This window comes from Echinops telfairi, unplaced genomic scaffold (genome assembly GCF_000313985.2).
Source record: "Echinops telfairi isolate 266 unplaced genomic scaffold, ASM31398v2 ScPeMD7_31;HRSCAF=116, whole genome shotgun sequence".
Classification (NCBI taxonomy): Eukaryota; Metazoa; Chordata; class Mammalia; order Afrosoricida; family Tenrecidae; genus Echinops; species Echinops telfairi.
The window spans coordinates 40,456,297-40,483,561 of NW_022103928.1; the positions used below are offsets into that span (position 1 = coordinate 40,456,297).

The window sequence follows — 27,265 nt, forward strand, 5'->3', positions numbered from 1 at the left end:
GCCACTTTCGCCTTTGGGCCAGTGAATGCACTACCTGTGTCTGAGCTGCTCTGAGGGGCACGCACGGGGTGCTCTGAGTGAGGTGGGCACACAGGAGGGCACAGTTTGGGGAGGTCAGAGGCTGTGCACCACCACTCCCTCCGGGGATCCAGTTGAAAGCCGTCCTCACAAAGAGGGCAGGAAATGCTCCTAGTCTACACAGTCAGGTGTGAGCGGCTCGACCCTGAGAGGCAGAATAAAAACTACCGAGCCAGAGTGGAAACTACAACATTTTATTAGCAGGCCTTTTAAATTACAATACAGTTCAAAACAGAGCATTTGGTATGGAATTATACAAATGATACACACAACAATACATTAGACTGTAAACTATGTCGCTATTATTCTTCACATATACTCCTGATCAAGTGAATGCCGAGTGGAACACGGGATGGAACATGGCACTAGCGTTTCCCACACGTGTCCATGGAGTGTGCTTGGGCAGAAAACAAGACGGAGAATAAGCCCGAGGGAAGTCATTCAGTTAGGTCTTGATTTGGAAAACTCAGAGCAACAAATATCAAGAAACACAGCGTCATATTCCACATCAGAGCTGGACCCAAATATAGCACGTACAGCGCGTCTAGATTACGGTTAGGAAGGATCACAGTCAGCCACGGTCATTAACAAACGGTCCCACGCGGGACAACAAGGCGCGCTACCACTACCACTGAACTCATGCAAAAGAGGTCCTGCGGAAGGAGAGGAAATAAAGAACAGAGTGGGAGTTAATGACACGGCGACCACGGCGTGCTGCAGAAACACGGGGGTCTCTGCTAGTGCGTCCTCACACACTCCCCTGGAGGTAAAAACTGAAAAGCAACAGAATTAAAATGTTATCCGCTCCAATCAAAGCCCTGGAGGAATAAATTGTGAGTGAAGACCTGTCAAAGCAAAAGTTAAGATAGAATCAATTTGTGAAACAGTACACATAACACACAGAACCCAAAACATAAAACATTTCGGCTGAGTGGAATTCTACATATTAGCACTGAGAGAGAAGCAGCAAAAACGGCCGCCACAACCCAAAGGAAAAGCCAACGGGGGGGAAGGGCGGGGGTGGGTGGGGGAGTGTGACAGAGGGGCCAGAGAGGTGAGAGGGAGGCAGGAAGGGAAGGATGTCAGGATGGGCAAGGGAGCAGAGTTCTCACAAGGAGGGCGAGGCGTGGCTGATGTGGCAATGGTGGCACGACAGAATAGGGGGCCGGCCGGGCAGGCCAGCGAGAGAGTGAGGGGCTCAGAATTCATGCTTTTGCCTTTGTTGTACCTGAAAATCAAAGTGGGACTAAAGGCTGAGTTAAAATCCTCGTGCGGAAACAGCACTTCTGGATCCACGCCTGTGAAAAGCAAAGCTGAGTCACACACAGGAGGGCCTGGCGGACGCACACGCGTGCGCACGCGTCGCGGCGGCTCCGTTACACAGTCTAAGGCGGCACTGCTGCGCACACAGGGAGAACAGCTCTGTCAATATCTGGCCCAGCTAAGGCGCCCTCAAAATGAGGCCAAAAAAACAAACTGCCCCCCTCACCCCGAACTAAAACAAATAAAAGCACGCTAAAAGAGCGTTGAGACTGTTCTAGAGTATATGGACGCCTTAAACACAAAACATATGAAAACAGTCATTGGCACCCCACTTTGTGTAACATTAACTCAAAACAAAAAACAAAACCAAAAAAACAAAACTAAAGAAAATTACATGATATCTTGTTTTCTAGGGCCTGTATTTGTCTACACACGGTTTAAAATTAGTTAACAAAGCAAAACACCACCATGAAGGCCTCTGCCCACTTTAGTTAGAAGGAAAAGGAAAAAGCAAATGCTATTCATGAAACATCTCACTAAAAATGCCCATTACATCAGCCCATCTTCATTAAAATTTCCTATCAATCATGGCACAGAAACGAGTTAAGATTTTAAAAATACTTTCTACAAAAGGTAGGTTACGAAGTCTAAAACAAATGATCCTTCCCAACCACATGATACCAGAAGACGGTATACCTGAGGATCCAATATGAATCAGTGAGTTTTACTGCTTTGGTTCTTGTACACAAAACCATGGGCTCATGTACCTAAGAAGTTAGGCATTTTAAATGATAAAAAAATCAGACAGGTTGAAAAAAACCTTACATAAAATCCTTAGGATTTAATATTAGATTAAGGCTTAATGCCTTTGGAGTTCAGACTCAAGAATGTCCAAAATAACACTTCTTTCACAAGTTATAAAATAGTTGAAAGGTCAATTGAAATGCTCATTAAATATAGTAAATTATATTTCAACTCTTCCCCTTATTGACCAAAACTCCCGGTGTTCCCTTCATGGTGGGACCCTACGCCCATGTCACATCTTTTACTCCCCCTCCTTCTCTTTACTTCCTGCTAGAGCATGCCACTTCAAAACAAACAAAACCCTTTCGCGTTCCTCCCACCCTCTCCTGTTTCTCTAGCTCCTCCCCATGCTAAGTAAATAGAGAAGTAAACAAGTAAGCAGGGGACACATTTACACCTTAATGAATAAATGCATGTAAAACTGGGTCTAGATGTGACTCCGGGAAGCCAGAACTGAGTTCAGTAAGCAAGAAGGGAAGAAAATTTAAGAAGCAGATGCCTGGGAAAGGGGCAACTGCAGCCATACCTTCCGGCACTAAAACCCCTGGGCACCTGTCCTCAGTGAGAGAATGTGGGCAAGGGAGAGGGGAAGTAGCTAGTTCTAACAAACACGACATACAAGAGAAACATGATAGAAACACTACAGTCAAGACAACAGACGGAGCTCCTTGCTTTTGTGCAGTTGTGCTACGAGATCAAAGTTTATCTTCGCCAAGTGTTCAGTCAGTCCAAAGGGCTATAGGCATGTATGTGGACCTTACCTTCCCAATTAAATATAACAACTTAAAGCAAAACAAAACAATCAAAAGTAAAACAAAACCACAACAGACGTCCCCCAAACCAAGAAACCAGGCCGACTCGAAGAATTACGGACCCTTAGGTGCCTTTACTACACTACCTTCTCAGTCACGCCTGCCCTCACCAGAAGACAAGAACGGAGCTGCCCAAACGCGAAAGCTGCTCAGGCCTCGGACACTAGACTGTGCCTGATGGCTCCCTGCCCTTCCTGTGTGGCCTGCTCGCTCGCTGGAACAGCAAGTACCCTGAGAGTCAATCTGCTAGGAGAAAGTGCAGTAACGCTTGATTGGCATTTCTCCATGCTTTAACTCTTTCCCTCTCACCTTCCACTTCTACCTACCCTTGCTCCCCTTTGCCTAACTGTCTTACTACCCAGCCTGGGACCTAACAAAGGTTTGCTTTCACATTAAAGCAACCTGTTTCCTAAGAAGAACTCCTGAGTGCAGGTTCTAAGCTTTGTCACACTCTTGTCACAATTCAGAAATGCTGTAGAGCCAAGTTTAAATAATCGTTTATCTAGAACCTTTACAAATCATGAAAAGAACTGCCAAGGTTTAAATAACGATGATGAAATACCCGCCCCCCCGCCCCATTCCATCCAAGGAACTCCCCACAAGGAGACAAGGAAGGCTCCAGCCCAGGTCCTGCTTCAGAAGCTACCTGCCCAGAACCCGAGGGGGCCCTCCATCTCCCTTTCGGAAAAATGGGTTTCTTCTCCAAACGATTATTGGCATAATAATTTAACAAAAGTAGCCAAACCAATGGTAACGCAAGGTTCTGATGCTAAGGGAACTCGTATATTACAGCACAAAATCAAAACAAGATAACGAGAAAGAAAGAGAAAACTAACTGCCTCCACATCATCACTGGGGGTGGTTTTCACCCTACGAGACAGACTGGCATTTACTGGCTTTAAGCTTCTGGAATTTGTGAACAAATAATACACAGATCAGGATCAATGTATTGACTTACTACCATCTTTATAAAAATCGAATATACACACAAACACATCAACAATTATGGAACTCTATCCATAAACTTTGATAAGACAACACAAAAGAACAAATAGCTAAGGTGTTGCTGAATTGAAAGCATTTCAATAAACATTTTAATTTCAAAAGGTCCATATTTACATCGTATGTTAAATGCGCTTGCATCTCATTTGAATGCATGATAAATAAAGAACAAAGACAATGGTTGCAACAGATCTTCTAGGAGGACTTAGCTCACAGTGGTCTAATGTAGCTGCTACAAGTGCGAGGACAATGGAAATATCAGCACTTTCTACTTCTGCTTCTTTCCTTTTCTGCTGTTTCTTTCAAGAGGACTAGGCCTTTATTTTTTGGATTGCCTGTACTAACAGAGTCCATTTACAGCACGTCCTCAGAGAGGCTGGGCTGGACCGTGTCCACCCATCCTAACGACTGCTGTACTCCAGACCCAGTTGGACTGTGTTGGTCATCAAGAACATGCTACTTAAGAGCAAGCTTAGAGCGTGGATGTGTGTAGACGGCTACAGACACACACATAATCCCACGGCACTGCATCATACCCAGACCTTAAAGAAGCAATGAAACCTGTTTTTAAGAAGAGTGCCCAAATATATTTAGTTTCATCACCTCTAACTAGAGAGGAGTATATTCCTTAGATGTCGACTTTCAGAGGCAGCCTTCAAATGTTTATTTCAGAATATGGTGAGATTCTGCTAAACGGACTTGATTGCACCAGCAATCCTCACTATAATACAAACTCGGCTGCAAGTCTTCTCACTGGACGAGGATGCTAAGTAGCTTGGATTTCTCTTCATTAGTGCTTAAAGGTGACCGAACTCAGCTCGACCCTGGGCACTGTGGGCTGGGTCCAATCATCTACACGCTTAGACATGTGGATACAGTTATGAAAACAAGCAGTCTGTGAAAACGTGTCCGTTAGGGAACGGGCACACCACCCTGAGCTTTTCCTTGGGAGACTATGGGAGACACACCAGTCGAGTTGGTACACAATGCCCTCTTCCAAGTGTTAGATAGGGATTTTCTGGAACAAAGGTGTCTAGGTACTAGCAGCTAGAGCCAACTGTGTATGCATGAAATCTACTTTCAAAGAAGAGCGCTTACACTAAGAGAATCTATGAACGCCTGCAGCTCTGGGGAACCAGCATCTCTCTGTGGACGAGCAGCCCGTTCCCACCACCACCCTCGTTTTCCAGCCGGGCTTAGTAAGCACATGCTGTTATTTTAGAATGAAGGCAGATAGACAGTTTCGCATGGGGTTACTTAATTGGTAACGTAATATAAAAATTCAAATGTAAAAACACAAGACGACACACCTTCAGGCAAACTGTCTCCCTTGGGAACGCTGAGGCCGGGAAGGAATGCTTCCGACTGTTTCAGCGCTCACATTCTGGTCCCTACTAGGTTGGCTTGATGCTTTGAATAACAGGTTTCTAATTTTCCTTAATTCTAGTGAAAACGTCAATAAATTTGACATGGCCTCCTAAGTAAAAAATAGAGCTTAAAAAGCGTGAGTATGCCCTAATATGTATGATCTGCTCAGATAGTTCAAGTCCACATCAAAATATAGCCCGAACTGAGACATAACTTTCATGAGCAGAAATAGAGTAAGGCACTTTTTTTTCAGTGCTTGCCCCAAATTGAATCTTTCTAAAGGTTGCTTTACAGAGAACGAAAGGAACCTACCGGGAATGACTCAAGCCAGTTCATCGATGACATAGTGTACATTTTATTTCAGGTTTTGTTATCATGCAACTGTTACCTCCTGTCTGTTTTCAAAAAAAGGATATGCCAGAGTAAGAATCATGCTGCTTTTAGGCCATGGACAGACACCCCCTGCTTAAACCGTCTTCAAAACAAAGGGGGACGGGAGGGGGGTCACAGAAAGAGGGACAATTGAGACAATGACAACCAGGTTCCCAAAGCATGTTACAAAGCCAGCGACAGCGAGAGCTGCCCCCAGGGCGGTATTTTAAGGGCGGGAAAGCAAAGCAAATAGGTTCTGGTAACCCCGCAGGCTGACCCTCAAACTCACGTTGTCGCTGTGACGGGGAATGCTACTAGACAGGGAACTCGGTCAGAGGGCTACAAGGCTGAGCGTGCCTGCTAAGGCCGAGGGAGCCGCAATGTGCCTACCCAGCCTTTTGACTTTTGGGGAATTCTGGTCAAAGGGTACCCATTCCTTGGAACTCAGAGTGTACAGTTGGCGCTTTTGGAATAGTTACAAGAAGCAGAATCTGCCACTTCAATTGGCACCACTCCCAACCACCCCTCTCATACCCTGACTTTCCAGGATATGTAAATGTCAATCAATAACCACCCACATTTTAACCTACATTTTTACCAGGACTTTTGGAGAAGACAACTCAAGTGAAGCTTGGCTGTGAAAACTGTTTTCTAGCCTGCATGAAGATCAGTGCAACCATTATCGAATGTTCTTTGCTGTGAAAAATACTGTGGATTTGTAGCATCCATGTTCTTTCCTGAATCTAAGTCACTGGGATCGATCATACGGTAAGATCTGGAAGAACAATGTCTACATGCATAGTAAGCACTTTGAAAACAAAAGACAATGAAAAAAATGGTACTTTTTTTGTGGTTACAACAGAATTTGAAGAACTCTAACACCATACTCCAATAGGCTGTGTCCCGTAAGTCCAGCTCTTCTGGAGCCAATCCTGTTGTGCCTGTAGCTCCAGACAAGAGCTATGGCAGGCAGTGATGGGAAAGGTCCAAGGTCTGAGAACTCTGCTCCCGGAGCTTCCTTGGCGAAATTCCACAGTGTTGGTATAGCATAAGGTCAGATCCGCCTACCAGAAATCACTCAACAATGAGGGCCACGCTGATGTGGGACAGGTCTATCATGTGCCTGTGGGAATGGAGAGAAAGGCAGCATGAAGGCAGTGCACAACAGCAACAAGCTCACCAAGACGAAGACCAGTGCCCCGCCCCACCAAACAGCTTAACCACAGGGGTCCAGAGGAAAATGGGTACCTGTGGAATTTCTGCTGAAATGCTAACGCGTGGGCTGGTTCCTTAAACTTCGCTATGGCTTTCCTTTGCTGGGGAAGCATCTGTAAACTCTATAAAAGGGAAAGGGGAAAACATATGTAGATGATTTCTTAAAAAATTAATGTATACAATAAACTTTACACAAAGTCTACGTGGACACTTGGAACTTTAAAACAACCTAATTTGACTATCTTCCAGCTCGTTTCTTGCCCTGATTTTTTTTTTTTTAAATCAATTTTTAAAGGGTGGGGTGGGGTGGTAGGTGGTATTTCAAGAAGTTGTTACCCTGAGCAACTCTGAAATCCTCTCAGCCTCATTCTAAGACCTTCCAAAGCCTGATGCACACAGCAGTCCCCTCTCCTCTCATCCGGGGGACGCAGGGGCAGTGAGAGTCCAGGTAGTCACTTTCTCATGTCCTCTGGCCAGGGAATTCCTGGTAAGGTCCCTACTAAATATTTTTAAAAGGCAATATGTATCACACCAGGGAAGATTATTATTTACTAAAGGAACCTCATAACCTACTCACAGTCTAGAGTGAACAATTAGTTCCTAATTTCTCACGAGCCTGCTCTCCCAAGAGTACTCTGGCAGTCATCAGCACAGGATGGGCGCAGTTTGGACCTAAGGGAATGCTATTGAGGCATTTTAAATTCAATTTTAGGAATTACAGAACGTTGCCACCTCTTCTATAATAAAAGAACCATTCCTAGAGTCAGTGCTTTTGCAATGCAATTCAAAAAGTTTACAAAGAAGATCAAAGGAAAGAAATGATCATTGAAAAGAAGAGCCCAAACCCAACCCAGCCCAATGGTGAAATTCCACAAGTGGATGACTTTAACATGGAAAAACTTACTCTCTCAGTTTAGGCTTACTGAGCCGGGGCAATCCATCTATAGTGGCGTGGAGGGAAGCCTCTCTCTTCTCCCATCTCTGCTTAATTGCTTACTTGTTTAATCTTTTATATCTCAAAAGAGATGGCTCAAGCCAAACCCCAAGCTCAAACTGCCTCATTAACGTAACAAAGGCAAAACACTCCCAGATGGGATTATAAACACAGGCAGAGAGATTAGGCTTTTATGATACATATTTTTGGGAACATATATTTTTGGGAACATACAATTCCATCTATAACATTCCAGTCCCCCTAAATTAATGTCTCTGCCACATGTGAAATGCATTTCACTTCATCACATCATTTCAAGGGACATAAATCTATTCCAAGTAAAAAAAAAAATCTTATCTTTTGAACCACCTCAAAATTCTGTATGGGTGGCCGTCAGGTGTACAGCATTTCTCTGAATCTGTGAAATCTAGGCTACAAGCTATTTCCAAAGGGCAATGGTGGAACGGGTACCAGGTAGGTTTTTCCATTACTAACAGAAGAAGTTGGCGGAGAGAAGGGATAATGGGCACCAAGCACGTCCACAATCCAACAGGAAGATCTGTAAAGGCTACCAAGATAGAGAATAATCCTCTGTCCTTGGGCAATGGCCCTGTCTTTAGACTTAGGGTGAAAATCAGAAAAATGTTTGAATGTAAAAATGACTGATGGAACGCTAGGAGAAAATTACTAAATACTTTCCAAAAAAGGACTTTCAATCCTCACACAGGAAGAAAGAAAACGCTCCAGTCTCCAAATAACACTGCACTGACCAAAGTGCGTAAAGTGACCCCTAGTTACCCCGTCGCAGTACTGTCTCACCTACACAGACAGCAACTCAGCAGCCAGCTCACAGCTGGGAGCAGATGGGATATCTGCTCTACCCACCCTCCTCGGCCCCCCTCCCCCTGCCCCACCTCCCGTAAAAGTTTTATGAAATACTAGATCTCCCCCTTCTTTTTGACAGAGACAGTGGAAGCCAAAACTTTTTCTTGATTTCACTTAATGAGAAATACAAAGCTCAAGAAGTGATCTTTATTACTTAATTCCTCTCTCTTGGATATTTTCAGCAAGTTGGCTTTTCTGAAATTCAACTTGTAATCTTGACAGAAATTTGTTTTCTCTTCTTGATGCCAGCCCTTCTTTCTGCTTGTTCCTGTCCTGCAGATTATCCGTCAAATAATTTTTAGTTACTGAAATTATGAAGCTGTGCTTCCAAAGGGAAAATGCTATTCTCGTTTGTCACCAGATGAGGGCAGAGGAGACCGCGGAACAAGTTCTTTTTCAGTTATTCAAGGGACACCTTCACATGAACTGTAACCACAACGTAACAAGCAACCTCATTTGCTGGTATTTCCTCTGGAGCGCTGGTGCTGTAGCGGGTTAGCTGTGTTCAAAACCACCAGCTGCTCCATGGAAGGGCGGGCCTTTCGACTCCCATCCCGATTTGCAGTCTCCCAGACTCGCCAGGGCAGTGCTACTCTGTCCAGTCGGTTTGCCGTGAGTGGGATCGACTTCATGGCGGTGAGGCTGGAAATTCTGCTGCTGAATCTTGTCTTGGGCATTCTTCCCAGTCTTCTGACAATAAGCCTGTGGGTTTCTGAGGCTTTGGGCGTTTGAGGGAGTTAGTTTATTGTGCCAACCTGGCCAATAAACAGAAGTGGGGTTAATTGAAGGGTGGAGGGATAAATGACTCGGTGAGCCTCGCCTTTCTAGTTCTCGGGTCTCTTGGTTTGTGGTGGTCGCACCAGAGTGCAGCTGCTTTAGCCAGGTCCCTGCTTCAGCTGGCAAGACTGACTTCCTACAAGACATCCCCAAGGAGAAACCACATGGACCTACCCCGATGCAGCCCTGGTGCTGGAGCAGCTGAGTGGAGACCCCTGCCAGTGCTGAGCTGCTTACATGCTCACTGACTTGACTTTCCTCCTGCAGTCAGCATCCTGCGTGTGTTTTGTGAGATGGAGGAGGACTTTGTGGACTGGTATTAGGCATATGGGTTAATGTTGGACTTGTGGGCTTAGGCAGCACTGGGTTGGGATATTTCCTTGATGCTCACTTAACCTTTATATAAAACACTCTCTCTTATACATGAGTTTCTGTGGATTTGCTTCTCTAATGTACCCAGACTAATACAGCGTTGAAGGGGTTAAAGTAATGTCTCCAAAGGGATTTCAATACCTTCCCATTTCATGGCTGCTGGCACTGTGGCAGCTCAGGGGTTACTCGTGGGCTGCAGGGTGAAGCCACCAGCGGCCCCTTCTCCTCCCCTAAGCAGTTCGCCTCAGAACTCCGGGGCGGGGCGGCTCTGCCCTGTCCCAGAGTCACTGTGGGCGTGCATCAAGTCCATGACAGTGAACTGGTTTTTCCTTTTTAAGTAGTGCCCCCTATGTTACTTGAAGAAGTAAAAGAAGAGGAATAAAATTATCTAAAAACACGTAAGCTGCTTATATAGGAAGAAACAGAAGAACCAATTTCTTAGGATGTCATTAACAGTTATGAACAGAGGAAACCTGGATTTGAAAAACCCTATGCTTTCCGTTTAAGGAAAACTATTTCCAGAATTTCTGGCGGTGATTTCACTTTCTTTGGGTAACTTCTCACTGAAACGATGACACGCGGTTGCATGTGGCAGAACAAAGGCAAAGCATATGATGGAAGGGGGTGAGGTTGTCTGGAATCTACATGGATTAAATCTTAATTTGATTAGGAGTGCCAGTCAAGATACTAAACATGTAATGAGATTCTTACATCAGAGGAATGACTTGCATTTCAAGTCATTAATACAATAAACATTACTTTCTCAGAAATGGGTTTCATGTCCGTTCCTCTTTATTTAGATTTTTGTACTCCCCACCCTCCAAAATACCCTATTTTCTAGATGTAAGATTCAACTGCATACATTTCCAATGTTCAATCATTTCCGATCTACTTGAACAACAAGTGAGTGTAGGTTCATTATTAGGGGCAGAGGGAAAAAAAACATGCAGTGAAAGAAAAGGTTCATGGCCACTAACTTCCATTTTGAAAAACTTGCATTTCTATAAAATCAGTAACACAGTTTCAGGTAGTTTAAAACACATTCACATGCAGCTTTGCACCCAGAACAATCCAAAAGCTGATATTTATTTCTAGACAAATATTCCCTCCCACTCTACCTACCCCTTACTCTCCCCCACCCTCAACTACCATACAAATAACTTCCTGGCACGCTGCTGGGAAAGGTTAACACATCACAATTCACGTCTCATTTCCCAGAGACATGACTGTCCAGACAGTTAGGTACTGTATGTGGGGAAAATGCAAGTTGAAAGAATCCTCCTTTAGCTAGCAGCTTTCCTCCACTTACATTCAAAGACCCATTCAGCAGTATTAGACTCCAGTGCCACGCCGCACTACAGTAACTATGAAACGCTTCCACAGCCTACTCTTCAGTTTAGAAAACTGTCCATGTGATTCAGGGACCGGCTCTGAAAGTCTTCCTCTTTCTAGGAAGAGTGTGTGTGTGTAAACAGATACAGGAAACTGGTATGGAGAGACTAAAATAATTCTGCAATCTTAAAAATCAATTTCTCTAGCCAACAATTCTTAGCGCCTTATGTATGGACTTATCTAAAGGCAAAAATTTATATATTAGCTGTTTTAAATTTATGTGGGACTGCTTAAAATAAGCCCATTTTCTAAATCAGTTCATTATCCTGATAGAAAAAGTAAAAAAAGAAAATAGAGCTTATATATTAATATGAGGGTTTTCTCAATTCATAAATAGTTCCTCTCAGACTGCAAAATATGGGGCTAGCTTGTCATCATTCACTTTGATCAAATGTGACAGAATTCAACAGGCGAGCCCTACTTTTTTATAAGTCCTACCCCCGGGGAAAGAGAACCAGACTAGAAGCACAGGAGAGAATATAAGGCCAATCGCACCACAGGGTTTCCATTATGCTGTGCCAAAGACACAATCCCAACTGTCTTTGTTTTCAATTAAAGTTGTAGTTCTAAATCATGAATTCATAGATTTCTAGAATGGAAGGCCAGCAGAATACTGGACTGTAGTAGTTCTCCAGGGATCGAGAAGCTTAAGAACACTTATGATTAACATCTGACATCAAAATGATAAGGCACTCAAATTTCTTTTACTGATTCAAAAGCATTTCAAATTTTGGCAATGCTCCCAATATATATGTAACTTATGCTTGAAAAATATTTTTAAAAGAAACAAATTCCCAAGAATCTGGTTTTCAGAGTCTTTTGATATTCCCCGAATCCTACTCTTAAAAGTTTATTACCAAATAAATAAATAAAAAGGGTGTTACCATTTAAGTCAACACTTCAATATAAGGAGGAACATATTCTCATTTATAAAATAAACCAAACAAACACATAAACCCCCACCACCACCAAATTCAGTGCCAGTTAGTTGATTCTGACTCATAGCAACCCTACAGAACTGGCCCTGTGGGTTTCTGAGACAGTAAGTCTATCTTTATAGGAGTAGAATGAATCATTTTTCTCTTGCCAAGAGTGAATAGTGTTTTCGAACTGCTGACCATGTGGTTAGTGGGACAACACATAACTAACTACTAGACCACCAGGGCTCCAGCATTTCTAAAACAGGAACTAGAAAACCCGGTGCTAATTCAATCAAGTTAGTAACCTCTTTTGAATGCATGTGGTTCTTAACAAAACCTTCAGTCTTGAATGGCAATCTCCAATTCTCACCACTGTGAGGTAAAGGAACAGAAATGTGAAGTGCCACCAGTTTAAGTACTGAGGGAATATGGGCATGTGTCACTTACAGCAAGACAAGAGTCAAGAGTTAATCGTGTGTGACTTCATTCCCATCAACTGGGAAGAGTTTTACTCAAACCCTAAGAAGTAAAGAGGGAGTAGAGGAGAGTCCAAACCCACTGATTCACTGCTAGGGCTAATGTGACTTCAGGCCTGTGACAGAGGCTCGCGAGAAATAAAGGGTTTCAACTTATTCATTAATACCGGTTGATTCTTAACATAGTTCTCTCAGAGAAAGATACTTCCCAGGAAGGCAAAAGTTTGAATAATTACAAATACAACCTTGAATACAAATTTATGCTTATTTCAAAGGCTTTGAAAAAAAAATCCAGCATAAAGAAGTCATTTAAGACAATTAGGTCTAAATAAATCATGGAGTATTTTTATATGCTTTCTATATCGTGGGTAGCAAAGCAGGTTTTTTTACTGTAATAAATACTATATGAAACACTCACTGTACTTAAGAGACTAATCAGACTTCTTTTGGTGCTTTTTCAAATATTACAATGATAACAGCACTGGTGATGTTAACAGAATACTGGTGCCACTGTCACTACACTGCGCAGAGAAGGAAACGGAAGCACAGAGAGCGAGAGCTTCAGTAACCTGCCCAAGGTCACAGCTCCAGAAAGCCATACAGCAGCAGTCTGGTTCTTGACCCTGCATGCAACCCGGTCCTTTCCTTTATTGTCCTTTTTTAACTACTCACACCACCACCACCACCAACAAATCTCTGGCTCCAGTCCTTCAAACAGGTAATTTAAGTGGATGGAAAGTACCTTCAAGGTAACAAATAAAACAATACCTTGACCGTTAAAATTTGAGCCACCTTTCCTGAAACAGTGGTATGTTGTTTTCAACGTGCTAACAAATTATGTTATATTTCTATACCAACCATATTGAAAAGTTACATACATAGTCATCCCTTAAAGCTATAAATATTTTTAGACTAATGAATGTTCACTTGGCAAGATAGAAGGGGTTCAACTGTATTTTTAAGTCAAGGAACAAAGTAAATTTCTGCATGAACCCACATTTCTGAACCCTCAAAAATTCACTCCTGTAGGTCCTCCTGTAACATCAGTAGATTATGAGTTCCTCAACATTTGCATTTACTTATTTTTTGTCCTAATACGATCTCAAATGCAGTGAGTTGTACTTTATGACATTTATGTTTATGCAAGTACGCAGTCTATTGTTTACATTTATATATTCATATAAAAATAAATATTTTAAAAGAATTGCTCTCAGAAAGGTTCTGTATACTGAGGCAGATCACGCAAGAAAATCCTTTGATACCAAGGCACCAACTGTCGGGGCCCCAGAACGTCCACATCTAGACATGCCCTGCACCGACTGAGCTCGAGGCCGTGGGTTCTGCCTGGATCAGTGTTGTTACTCGGCAACTGCTGGCTCTTTTCAACTCTAGTTAAGTGGTCCTTGGAGAAAAAGACCAAACATACTTGAGTCATCTGTCCAGGGTGTAGGCTGTAGTCAGGCCAATTTAAAGCCATTGTTAACATTGACAGAGTGGTAAAAAACAAAAACAAATAGACTCCATCTGACGAATACGGATCCTATACGTCTGGGCACATGATCCTACAGGACAGGGTAGAAATGCCCCTCTGGGTGTCTGAGACTGCAAGTCTCTGAGTAAAAAGCCTCATCTTTCTCCCAAGGAGCAGCTGGTGGTTCCAAACAGAACCGAGGCTCTGACAGTGCGAGTCAATGGGATCATTTGGGTAAATACATGTTCAATGCCGTCAGCTCTTACCTTCTCACGCCTTTAGAGAAGGAGAAACAATGGCTTATCAGAGATGAGACACTCTAAGGCAGAGTGACACAGGGGGTTGTATTGTTTTGGGGGGATGGGGATGTAGTTTGTGCCTCCGTGAAGTTAGGAGTGAGTTCCCATAATCCGGGGACTCACAAGAGCAGCCACAACTGAAAATGACTTTCTCCTTTGGTGTGAGACCTTACGGAAAGGTGACGAGCCTGTCAGGAGTCAACAACCTGACCCTGTCCCCATGGTGGGCCAGAAACAATGACAAAAGAGCAAGGGAGCCCAGAGGTAGGCCATCGACAGTAGAGCAAACTGAAGGTGGGGGAAGGAAAGGAAGAGAGACAGTAAGAGCAGAAAACTGGCAATTAAAATGAAATAATCGGGAGTATAAGATTTAGCCGTTTTAATAGGAGAAAAAAACACTAAGCTGATTTGTGATACAATATAAAATGGTAGCGTACCTTTCAAAGCTTTTCTATTTTAAGACTAATGGAGAAAAAATTGTACCCCAACAAGATTTTTCAATCGAGACACTAAAAATGTTTTCTGCTTTTAATGAATCCTAATAAGAGAAAAACCCCCTCCCAATGGAGTTTCTCTGAAAAAATTACAGTAAGAACCCTGAAGTTCACCTACATCAAATATCAAAGCTTTCAAATTCCATTTCAGTTATAGAAAAGGACCAATTCTGAATCATTTTGATTTTAAGCGACTTCTTTGGGCTCTCTGAAATCACCTTTTCTAGGGCAGAGGAGAAAAAAGAGAAAGAGAGCATGCATGCACAAGAGAGAAATTAAGCTACACAAATATCTGATATTCATATTCAGGCCTCAGCAGAACCTTTCTCTATAGCTTGCTGCACAGTCCATTCTCAGTGCCTGGGATGTCCTGGCACAGACTACCTCCACCCCCGCCATTCTTCACTTCTCTTACCCTCGTACACATTACGACGACTGTCTGGCAGAATGGGGACCCACCAGCAGCTCACACACAGCTCCTAGGAATGGCACTCAAGATTTCTGTTTTCCACTGATCAGGTCACCGGTCTTCCCTTCACCTCGTCAGTGAAAGCAGAAGGAAAGAAGACATCCTCCTACTTCTTCCGGCGACTCGTTTCACTTTAGCACAAGACCAGGGCCGGTCAAAGTCAGATCCACAGATCCTTTCAAGATTTGTTAAGCACAAAAACGTATTCCCCACCCCCGCCCTTTTAAAAGCTCCTTAGTGAGATTAAGATAAATGTATTACTGAGAGAGCAGGTCTGTAGCCATTCACTTCTGGAATAAACACATTTGGGCAAACTAGAACCCGAGCAGCAATACCTTTTGACCTCTCCTTGTGTGTGTTCCAACACCCAAACCGAGTGACTGTCAATTTTATCTCCTGCGAGAAAATGGTTTTTTACTTCATGAAATAGAATATAGGATTGTAATGAAGTGACATTTCATAATGTGGCTCTTATATCCCTGTCTCTGTAACTCCCACCAAATGACTGGATGGGACCATGCAAATGGGGTCTGTGAAACGCTAATACAGGGGACTGGTCAGTTAGTTCTCACCTGTCTGGCTACAAGAATGTGCCATCTCAGAAGCAGAAACAGAGAAAACTCCCAGGACCATCCAGGAGGACGAACTACCAGTGAAACATGCTTGAGCTCTGTCTGAAGTAATGGAGGAGAGAGCAGAGGTACCAGGGGTGGTAGCACAAAGACCATGGGACAGAGCAATGGTGCCAGGCTGAGGCAAGGAGACCATGAGACAGAGCAGCAGGCTGGTTTCCGGGCCCATGGAGACAGAGGCCGAAGGACCACGTGGCTACAAGGCTGAGGACTAGGTAAAGACTTCGCTACTGACTGCAGAGAGGTCCACTGCTGTGGACCAAAAACTGCATCCTTACAGGGTACTAATCAATACTTGTTAACTTCCCTAAGAAATCACTGTAATTGTGGGTATTGGTCGTGAGTCTTGTGAGGCCACTGCAATGGATCGCCAAACCCAGCAGAAAAGTGGGGTTGTCTGAGAGGAGCTGTTGGTGTCAAAACAGGGTAAAGACGGATGGAGGGTGAGGCATATCTGACCCCTGACGCCCTGCCTTGTGGCAAAAGGTCTTAGGTGGTGAGGAGTTCAGACATGGCTTCTGTGCTGCTAGTTCAAGGATTAAAAAAATAATGTACTGCTTGTTTTCAAACAATCTTAGGCAAATTCTAGGAAGTAGGCAGATAAAGGTGTCTCAGAAATTACAATAAACTTTTTTTTCCTAATCCAAAAGGTTCATTTGGTTTTAATCCTTAAGACGGAGCACAGTTCACAGCTGTTCTCCTGAGGTGGCAGCACGTATCCCAGGGTAACTGCAGAGCAGGGTGGGACAGCGGCCTTATCAGCCTCAGTGCTGGGGGGCTGCCTGAATGTTCTAACAACCATCTGGCTACCTACAGGTGCCCCCATGCTTTCCTTTGCCCACTTCCTCACCTAGCAACATGATTGAGCATTCCCACAGCCTTTTCCTTTTTTTAATCTTAAGATCCTACATAAAATCTCCTTCCTTAAAAAAAAAAAATCTTCCTGATTCATTTAGTATTAACAGTTATAGTTTTTGCTCTTATTGCCATCTGCCTCACTTGAAAGTCTGAAACACAGTACTATACTTAAGCTATTTCTTTCTATAGCTATTTCTGCATATAATCTTGTTATTTTTCCTTGCTCTCTGAATACGGATTCTATACACAGATGCCATTAAATTGAGCTTTGTAGTAATACTTATGGATGTTGTTTTAAAAAGTGAAATATTAATCTGAAAGTAATACTGGCTGGCACCTTCTATATTCTATTGATTCAGTGAGAAAAGTGATCAGATTCCACGGGCTAAGAAAATACAGTTAACATGCATGCAGTTATTAGAACTTTCTATAATGAACTGGCCCCTGTCCTTCCTAGTCTGGATCACACCCCAACTTGGATTACACTGAGCGAACACTAGGTAGTGCCATGCCCCAAAGGACAAGAGACTACTTTGCTGTGCATACATTTTTCTTCATCAACCAAAGGAAACGGGCTTGAGTCACTGAGCTAACTCCCTTTAAAATTTCTGCTTAACAGTATTATTTCTTTGGCTATCGAATGCAGGCGGAAGCTAGTAATACTAGTTTCCTTGCATTTTAAAATTATGAGACAGCAATTTATGACAGCCGTGTTTATCTATAAACCACCATTTAAAACAATCCCATAAGCTTAACACCAGCAGAAAATAAGAGCACTACAGCGTCTGCCAGGAAGACACAAACACACACCACTGAGTAGATTCCAAGCCTTATAGACACTGTAGAATTGCCCCTGTAGGTTTCTGAGACTAACTCTTCAGAGGAGTAGCAAGCCCTGTTTTTCTCCCAAGGGGCAGCTGTTGGTTTTGAACTGTAGACTTTGTGCTCAGCAACCCAATTCATAACCACTACGCCACCTGGGCCCCACGGTACCAAGACTAGATTCTTGAATAAGTACTAAGCCCATCACTCTTTAGGGATTCTTATATTACAGTGGCATGTAAACCTTCACCTTTTACTTTCAGTATAACTGCTGAAACCTTGAAAACATTCATTCTCATTGTTATATTGTTCTAATTAAAACAAGTCACTAAATGGTTCTTAGGTTTCTAAGGGACACCAAATAAGTTAAATAAAACAAAGATTTCAAATTCTTCTTTTCAGGATGGTGGGGACATAGGGGCCACGGACCACAAACAACCCACCAAAAATGTGGGGAGGAAGGAGCTGGGGCCCACGAAGAGTAAATAGTAAATGGCCGTTCAAAAGCACTATGTTCTATTTAGAACATAGAACGTTAGGTTCACAGGCTTCACAGTGGTTACCGAGCTAATTGTCACAATGCAGCCACTAAAACTCAACATGTAAGAGAAGCAAACAGCACTTTCCATTCAAACATGGATATTGGTAATAGTATTCATTCAGTTGCCAAAACCACACCGGATGAAGCAAAGCTCATAAAATTTAGCCAATCACAAATGTAAAGCAATCATTCTATCTTTTCTGCCCTCGAAAGGGAAGGATAGAAAGCCCAACAGGTAACAGAAACTTTGGGACAACGTAAGCTTAAATTGTACTCTAATAATGACCTTCTCAACAGACAACACTGGTTTGTGGTTCATAGCTAACAGACCAGTGGTTCTCAACCTGTGGGTTGCGACCCCTTTGGGGGTCGAACAACCCTTTCACAGGGGTCGCCTAATACATCCTGCATATAAGATATTTACATTATAATTCATAACAGGAGCAAACTTACAGTTATGAAGTAGCAACGAAAATAATTTTACGGTTGGGGGTCACCACACGTGAGGAACTGTATGTATTAAAGGGTCACGGCACGAGGAAGGTTGAGAACCACTGTAATAGACTAAAGCCCAAATCAAACCCAGGGCCATTGCATCGATTCTAAATCAGTCATCTTACATAACATTTCTAGGTCTGTACATCTTTATGGGAGTAAACAGTCACATCCTGTGGAGCAACTGATGGCTGACTACAGTTAGCAGCTTATTCAACAATGCCACCAGGGACCTGGCTTTTTGAACGATGGATTCACTGCTAAGGCCACAGAGCAGAGAACTATATTTGATTGCATCTAATGTTCCCTGTCGTGGCTACATAATCTCATGTCAACTTGAGGATATTAAGAGTGAAGGGTTGGAGTGTAGCCTGTCAATCGGGTCACAGCCTGATGATACCTTCTTATGGGCATAGCCTTCTCATGAGGATTCTGGGAACTTCCTCTCTCTGCCTTCAACTTCCTGTTGACAAGCCCTGTGGAGCCAGGCTGAGACCTGAGAAGCCATGCGGTGGAGACCTGTGCCAGCCCTGTGATGCTTCCACTACTGTTGGTTCCACAAGCCTTTTCACCCACCAACCTGTAATCTTCTTGCATTATGCATGATTGCACGTGGCTGCGTGAGTCTGAAAAGATATTCATGGACTAGTGTCGGACATATGGGCTAATATCAGACTTATGGACTTGATCTGGACTGGGTTGGGATGTTTTCTTGATACATAATTACTTTTTGATATAAAGCTGCTTCTTATACATGCGTGTCCCAGGATTTGTTTCTCTAGTTAATCTAGCCTAACACATTCCCCAGTGCTATTCTGCTCTGCACATCAATCTGTGCTCTCAAGAGCAGTCCACTAACAACCTAGTCTGGAGTGTCCTAAGCTTTAAGCCCATGACAATTGAAAAGCTGCTCCTAAGTGCACCACAGCAAAACCTCGTCTATTAAAAACAGAAGCACAAGTCTTTGGTTAATGTTTCATTTACTCCATAAACACACCCAAAATGTTAACATGCGAGGATGTTTTGGGAAATTAATAAGGAGCATAAAGCTAAAAACTTCCAAACGATAAAAAAAAAAAAATTTCCAAACCGAACAAATAATATACGTGTGCAAGTTCCTGTGAGGGTTTTCAAAGGATAAATTTATTCAGTTCAGTTATTTATTTTTTTAAGCTTATACCTGAGCATCTGGAAGTGCCATTATGGGTGCATAGTAAATAACCCATTTCTATCCAGTGTATCATTAAGCAACACAAAGAAAACAGCATTTTGCATCAAGAAGTTCTATAGCTTGGGGTCTGAGAAACTTGGACAGAGACAGAGACCCAAGGTGACCTACCTGAATGGGTCCTACAGACATGAGCAGGCTTTTCAGCTGGACATCGGTAGTTGACGAAGAAAGCCCTTCCACGGACACAACACAGGGCTGGGGCTTGCACTCCACCACTCGTAAATTCTGCTTATTTGGCATGAGGCGGCCCCGGCCCATCTGACCCGTGAGTCCTCTGCCTCTCCCATACATGATGACCTGACAGCAACAAAAGGCAACGGTATTCTGATTTTGAAGCTTCAAGGTTACTAAGACATAACACTGAGCACGTAACTCTACTTAGTGATACTATTAATCCTAGACCTTCTACCAAGTGTTCCTATATGCATTTGATATGTTTTTAGATCCCTGTACAAGTATTATCCGGTACCATCCTTTTTATATGTATCTTCTCATAGAATCCTTACAACCACCCACGGAAGAGGGAAGATTTTATGATCCTCATGTTCTGGGAAAGTAAGCAGGTTTCAGGTGAAGACACTCAGCATCTTATGGATCTATGTGTGGTATATATATATATCCAAGAAGAACACTTGAATAGGGAAAATTCAAACAGGAATAATCTTTAAAGACTGTAACAAAAGATAGCACGTAAGGTGTATGCCTCTGACCTACAACTACAAAAATGGAATACTGTTTGTTCCTTGATCATAAAGTGTTGCTGAGATAATGTATACAAAGACATTCAAATATGTTTAACAAAACAGGATGATCTAAATATCAATATTACAAGAAGCACCAAGATTAGTAGATAGGATGAACCAGTCGGATTCAAAGGGTTTCTGGGAGAAACTCAAAGCAAGGCAGTAATGTACTTTTCCCGACTTGGCAGAATTTATTGGAATGAGGGTTGTCTGGCTTCTACATCAATGTTATCCACCAGGCTGGTCAGCTGTTCCTCTTCCAGACATGGAAAGGCTTTGGTGGAAGAAAAAGATACTTGTCACCAGAAGCTGGGGACGGAGGGGTGGGACGGCTGCTCTACTGTGACAGGATGATGCAAAGAGGATTTTAAATATATCACACAAAAAAGGAGAAGCATTTACACCCTCAAAAGGAGGCCTGGAGAGATGCTTCTTATCTATCTAGCAGACTGAGCTCAGACGAGGACAAATACGCCTTCAAACGTCAATACATCCCAGCATAGAGGTAGGAAAGCCACCAAGAACGACGGTCCTACCGCTTTCTTGGGCCAATTATGGAGCCACCCAAAGGTGCCCTATCTCTCCTTGGGGATAATATTTATGAAACCACCCCTGAAAAGACACAGGACGTCTCCTTCATGAGATCTGGTGGCTAAGAGAGAGGGAAGCGTCACCAGGCGGAGTGCTGTACCGTACGTTCCTCCGACTTCGGAAGGTGGCAGAGACGGCGACTGTGCAGACAGCTTAGCGTTTCAGGCAAACCACCAAACGCTCGCTCCCACAATGAGGTGCTACAGCCGGACCATTAAAAAGTCATGAGAGGAAAAGCTCTATGGTGCACATCTAAGTATGTTTTTCAAAACCAGAACAAAGTCCTGCATGTTTATTTGAGCACTGCTGAGCAGCAAGTCCTGCGCACCAGAGAAACCATTTAAATATTACATTTCCTGAACCAGCAGGCTACCTAGCTGTCTGCAGAACCCGGCCTCCACATTTCTAAGGCGGGAGGAAAAAGGGCCAACAGTACCTTTTTGGCTGAGTGGATTCCTTGGATGTTTTTGATCCCTGGAGGAATAGCCGGGTGCATGTGGGGGGCCACTGGTGAGTGCTGTGGCTGAAGGATCCCCTTGGTCAGTGTGACCTTCCGGACAGGCTGCTGCCTCCCTTCCGGAGGTGGAGGAAGCCGCTGGGGATGGCCTTCTGGGTGGAAAAAGCAGTCACTCTCTCCTCCCTGCAGAAAGTAACCAGGCATCATGCTGTTTAGTTAACTGCTCACACAAAGAGAGATCAGGGGGTCTACCGCCGAGGGTTAACCGAGAAACAACAATTTCTAACAAGCATATAACCAGGCTTATGTTTCATCAGGGCCAGTAAGGAAACACTGCTTGTGGCAGTGCTCGAGTTTTAACCCCAAGTCTCTGTGAAGTAGTGGTGAAGAGCTCAGCTAACCGGGATGGTGGTTCAGTCAGCAGCCTGTAAGTGCCCTGGTGATGTGCTTCCAAGGTTACTAAGACATAACACTGAGCAAGTAACTCTACTTAGTGATACTATTAATCCTAGACCTTCTACCAAAAGTGTTCTTATATGCATTTGATATGTTTTTAGATCCTTGAACAAGTATTATCTGGTACCATCCTTTTTATATGTATCTTCTCATAGAATCCTTACAACCACCCACGGAAGAGGGAAGATTTTATAATCCTCATGTTCTGGGAAAGTAAGCAGGTTTCAGGTGAAGATACTCAGCATCTTATGGATCTATGTGTGGTATATATATATCCAAGAAGAACACTTGAATAGGGAAAATTCAAACAGGAATAATCTTTAAAGACTGTAATAAAAGATAGCACTTAAGGTATATGCCTCTGACCTACAACTACAAAATTGGAATACTGTTTGTTCCTTGATCATAAAGTGTTGCTGAGATAATGTATAGAAAGACATTCAAATACGTTTAACAAAACAGGATGGTCTAAATACCAATATTACGAGAAGCATCAAGATTAGTAGATAGGATGAACTGACACACAGCACCCAACAACAGTAACAAGGCTTTATAAAAACATTCTTATTAAAAACATGAAGATCTCCTTCACTTGCTGTCACTAAGTCTTACTATAGCCATTTTAAGAGGCCTGTAATAAAATAAGCGCTGCTCAACCCAGTACAAGAAACAAAAGAGAAACATCCTGGAGCGTCAGCAAGCAACTTTCATTTTCAAGCACATTCTTGCTGTAGTCTGACTTCATAGCGCTGCAGCTTTACAGCTTTTCTCTCTCCCCCTCCTGTGAGGGGGGGACGTGGACCCATCCACTGCTTCCTGTTCACACTGGAAAGGCCAAGGGTCAGTCACCGGGGAGAGCAAGGAAGGCGAGCCAGAAGCCCTGCCCGACACTGCGCCAGACAAACTTTCTGTAGTCATCAGCAGTCACGAGTTGAAAAACAGCCCAACAGCACCGGCCCGTAGGGCCCTCCTCTCCGGTGAGAACCCCACGAGGGCCAGGACCAACCACAAAGGGACCTAATTTCCAGGAAGAAAAGTATTTATTCTATTAGGAGCTTTAAGACTTTTAGAAATACCTTCAACTAACCTTTTAAAGGTTTTACTCACGATCTGCCCATAACAGTTGCTACTCAATTTGGAAGCAACTACACATGCCAGTTACAGTACAATGCCATTGGGCGCGATGGCCGAGGTCAGCTATGTTCAGTACTAAATACAGCACCCTTCCAAAAGAAGAGCTGGAGGGAGGTAAAGAAAAAGTGGACAGTAAGAGTAAACGGTATCATCCTAGTTAAGAGTGGATGCTGCAAGTTGAAAAATAATACTCAAACTTAATAGCACGGTGCCCTACTCTTTGCCTAAACAGAAATACAGCCAGTTACTGGTTAGTAAATCTTCCACACACAGCCTGCTCAGCAGAAGTCCGTGTGGTTTATGTCTTCCCCTAAGACTGCCCACCGTAATGGGAGCCTAAGAAAGCATGAGATGCTGCAAAATGTCGCAACAGAGAGAGACTTCTGGCTCAGGTGGCATGAAGAGGCCAGCCAAGGCCTCCCGTGCCCCCCAGGACAAAAGCATAAAACCAGAAAGTTGTTGAAAACAACCATTTTAAGCTTCTGAAAACCGACCTCAGGGAAACAACAAATTGAGAAGAAAATTCTTCCTAATATTTGGGATCAGTGTCAGCCGTGGCCTTCCTAACAAGGCTATTATTTTAGCCTCGCTGGCCGGGGTGAAAACCCGGGGGGAGAGGGCTCTTTTGGTGCTGAGGCGTGTCAGTACAAGCAGCCAACGTGGTGGAAGAGGAAGGGGAAAGCCCCGCGAAGTGTGGTCCTGGTCCTGTTTTGGGACAAAGAGCCAACAGTCAGTGATTTAAACTCTTCACACAAGGCTGCTTTGGAAGCTCACGCACGTCCAGAGACCCAAGAGGGTTGGACAGACCGTAGCAGCCACGGCGGACTTAAGAACTGACTGAACTTGGAATGCACTTTCCAATCCACACATAGATCCACTTACTGGCTAACCACTACGCTGTGCAAACAAGGATCGATCCTTGAGAAGCTAGGGAATAATAAAAAAAATTTTTAATCAACAAAAAATATTTTGAATGGAAACAAAATGAAAATACAGCTTATCAAAATTTAGGAGACGCCATGAAAGCTGTGCTTCTCAGGAAACAAACAGATTAAACCTTTTATCAGAAAGGAAGGAGCTCAGAAAAGAATGGGGGCTGACACCTAAAGGACGTGGGAGGAAGGCACTCATAAAGAGCGCAGAGCAGTGCGATGGCATGACACGCAGAAAAACAATACGGAATCGAGAAAATGGCTTTCTGAGATCAGCAGAATTGATAGTCCTTCATTTAGACTAACCCCAAAAGGACAAGAAACAAATGACCAAAGTCAGGAATGAAAGCAAGATCAACACATGGACCCTATAGAAAGTAAAAGGAATATTCTTAACAACATTAAAGAAATTAAGACAACTTACGCAAAATGGACACGTTCAAAATGGACTCAAGAAGAAACAGAAAATCTGATTAGACAGCGGAGAAGTACAGGCATTGAATTAATCATTTAAAAATCTCTCACAAAGAAAAACCCAAGCCCAACTGGCTTCATTTGTGAATTCTGTCAGCTATGTAAGTAAGACATAGTTTCAATCTTTTATAATCTGTCAGAAAAAATGGAAGAGGAACGAAGAATTTTCCCTTTCATTTTTGAGCTACTATTACTGATACAAGAAAGACATCTGGACAAATGAAAACTACAAAGCAATATCCCTCGTCGAAGTTTATACATAAAAATAATTTATTAACAAAATATTAGTAAATTGAATCCACAAAATGGAAATGGAATCATATGCCATAGTCAATTATTTATCCCAGAAATGCACGACTGATCAATATTTGAAAACCTACCAACGAAATAAACCATACTGAAGGGACAAAGGATACATTAAAAAAAAAATCACCTAATAAAGTCTAGGAATGATTAAAACTCAGCAAAGTAGAGGTAGGAGGGAATTCATCGCAGGGCATCTAAGGAACCCCTGAAGGGTCAACAGCTGATGCCTCCTCCTCAGGACTTCTGGTCAAAGCTGTACTGATCACCTCAACCCCACCCCCATCAGAAACGGAGCTTGAGTGTCGGTGAGGGATGCTGGTTCATGTTTCTTAAACCGCCCTCCACGTCTTCGATCAGGGAGGGGAGCAGATGCAGTCGCCAACCAAGGCTGGCCTAAAGGGAGCACACAATGTTTCATAGTGTTTATTCTTTAAAAAGCTATGATTCTCTTACTTTCACATAGAAATTTTTATGCTAGGAAGTTTAAAACTTCATATATATGTAATAACATATACTACATGTCATCTTTACCAGTGATTCATCATATAACTAACCTAAGCTTCTATTAAAGTATGCTTCCCAACAGTGCAAGGATAGCATAAGATGCACACATTCAGTAGGTCTGGGTCTAGTCAGACTGCCCTTAAACGGCACTTCTCTTTACATATGGTCCCGTTCTGAGCGAGCCTTCCAGGTGCCTTGTGTGGCAGTGTGGGAGGTTGGGTAGAAGTGACATTAGAGACCAAATTCTCCTCAAGAGGTTAGATATAAAACAATCTACTGGTTGTGATTCTCCAACTTCTGTCCTTTTCACTAATGGAGATAAGCTTATAGACTATAAGGTGTGCTATCTGAGAAGCCTTCCAGTGTATACACTTCAGTGATTTACATCAATAAACGTACTCCCTGGGAGGCTTTGTTAGAGAATGGCCTCTCAAACAGTTTTAGAGAAACTAGTGGTTAAGACTCTATATAAATTGGTTTTCTGAGCTCAACAAAACTTGATAGTCCTTCACTACTGTGTCCCTAAGACCTGTCAAAATGTCTTGCGTACATAGGAGGCACTGAAATAGTCACTGAACAATTCAATAAAGAGATCTCACTTCTTTTACACAGCAGAGTATTTTGAAGGGGCTACAAAAGGATGATAGTATGCTAGATAATATGCTACAGCCACCAACAATTAGTAATACATACTTACTATATGTTACTATAAAAATAAAAAGGTCACGTGTCAGCCTAGCACTACTACCATTAAACGACTAAACAAACCAACTCAATGCCACTGAGTCAATGCTGATTCACTGCTGACTCTACAGGACAGGGTAGCACTGCTACTGTGAGTTTCTGAGACGATCATGCTTTATGGGAGTAGAAAGCCCCATCTTTCTCCTGAATAACACTATCGGCATTAGAGAATATTCCATGCTGCAGAAACGGACACAGGCAGTCCCAAGGCTACAGAGCAGACTCCTTCCTAATTGTGTATTCCACAGTTTGTAAGTGAGCTTATTCAGCTTTACTTTAGGGAAGAAAAGGTTTAAGACTTTTTCAATCATCTAAAAGCTACCTATGCAGCAAGTGAAGGTACCTGTGATGAAGCCTTTTTTGCGTCTAGGGGATGTTCAAGGAGTCTCGGAGGCACTGCAGATTTACCAGTTGATTGGGGAGTGGGGAGAGGGGGCAGGGATATGAGGCGGTCTGTTCCTGCAAAGCTTTTTTCGTTTGTTTTAAAATCACCACCACAATCTGTTTTAGAACATTTTCTTCTTTCTGGTCCAGTAACATTTTATGGTCATGGAAATCCTATATAGGATTGCTGTGAGTCAGAATCTACTCGATGGTGGCATTTGATGGCTTTTGGCTAAAATTAAAACAGGGAATGCTTCAAAGATGGTGCTGTCCGGCTCAAAGATAGCAGCAGACCTCACTGCTTTGAATGTGTGTCTCTCTCCACTCTCCTGCCAGTAATCCAGTGCCCTATATTGGGCTCCCAAAAGAAATGCTCACGGTGTCTCTGCCAGGTTTCTTCCGCAGATCATCATGGCCCAGGCTCTTTCCTGTCCTCTTACCAGGACGAAACACCTACACTGGAACAGTTCCAGCCTGTGCCTGGTTCACTTTGCCTGCCATGACAGAATGAGTTTGAAGCCCTTCATGCAAGAAGTGGGAGTTATCTCTAAGCCAGAG

General features: G+C 43.1%; 1 protein-coding gene across 4 annotated transcripts in view; it reads right to left on the reverse strand.

Annotated features, from left to right (window-relative positions):
- Window positions 1–256: 256 nt before the first annotated feature.
- The window catches only part of RBM33 (RNA binding motif protein 33), a 155,557-nt gene continuing 128,548 nt past the window's right edge, over window positions 257–27,265 (reverse strand). For all 4 annotated transcript variants that reach the window (XM_045290092.1, XM_045290091.1, XM_045290090.1 and 1 more), the window contains 4 exons: window positions 21,753–21,956; window positions 20,091–20,279; window positions 6,948–7,036; window positions 257–6,822 (listed from right to left, as the gene is read on the reverse strand). In XM_045290092.1, the coding sequence (XP_045146027.1) occupies window positions 6,774–6,822; window positions 6,948–7,036; window positions 20,091–20,279; window positions 21,753–21,956 (531 nt within the window). In that variant the 3' untranslated portion in view covers window positions 257–6,773. The remainder of the gene's footprint in view (window positions 6,823–6,947; window positions 7,037–20,090; window positions 20,280–21,752; window positions 21,957–27,265) is intronic.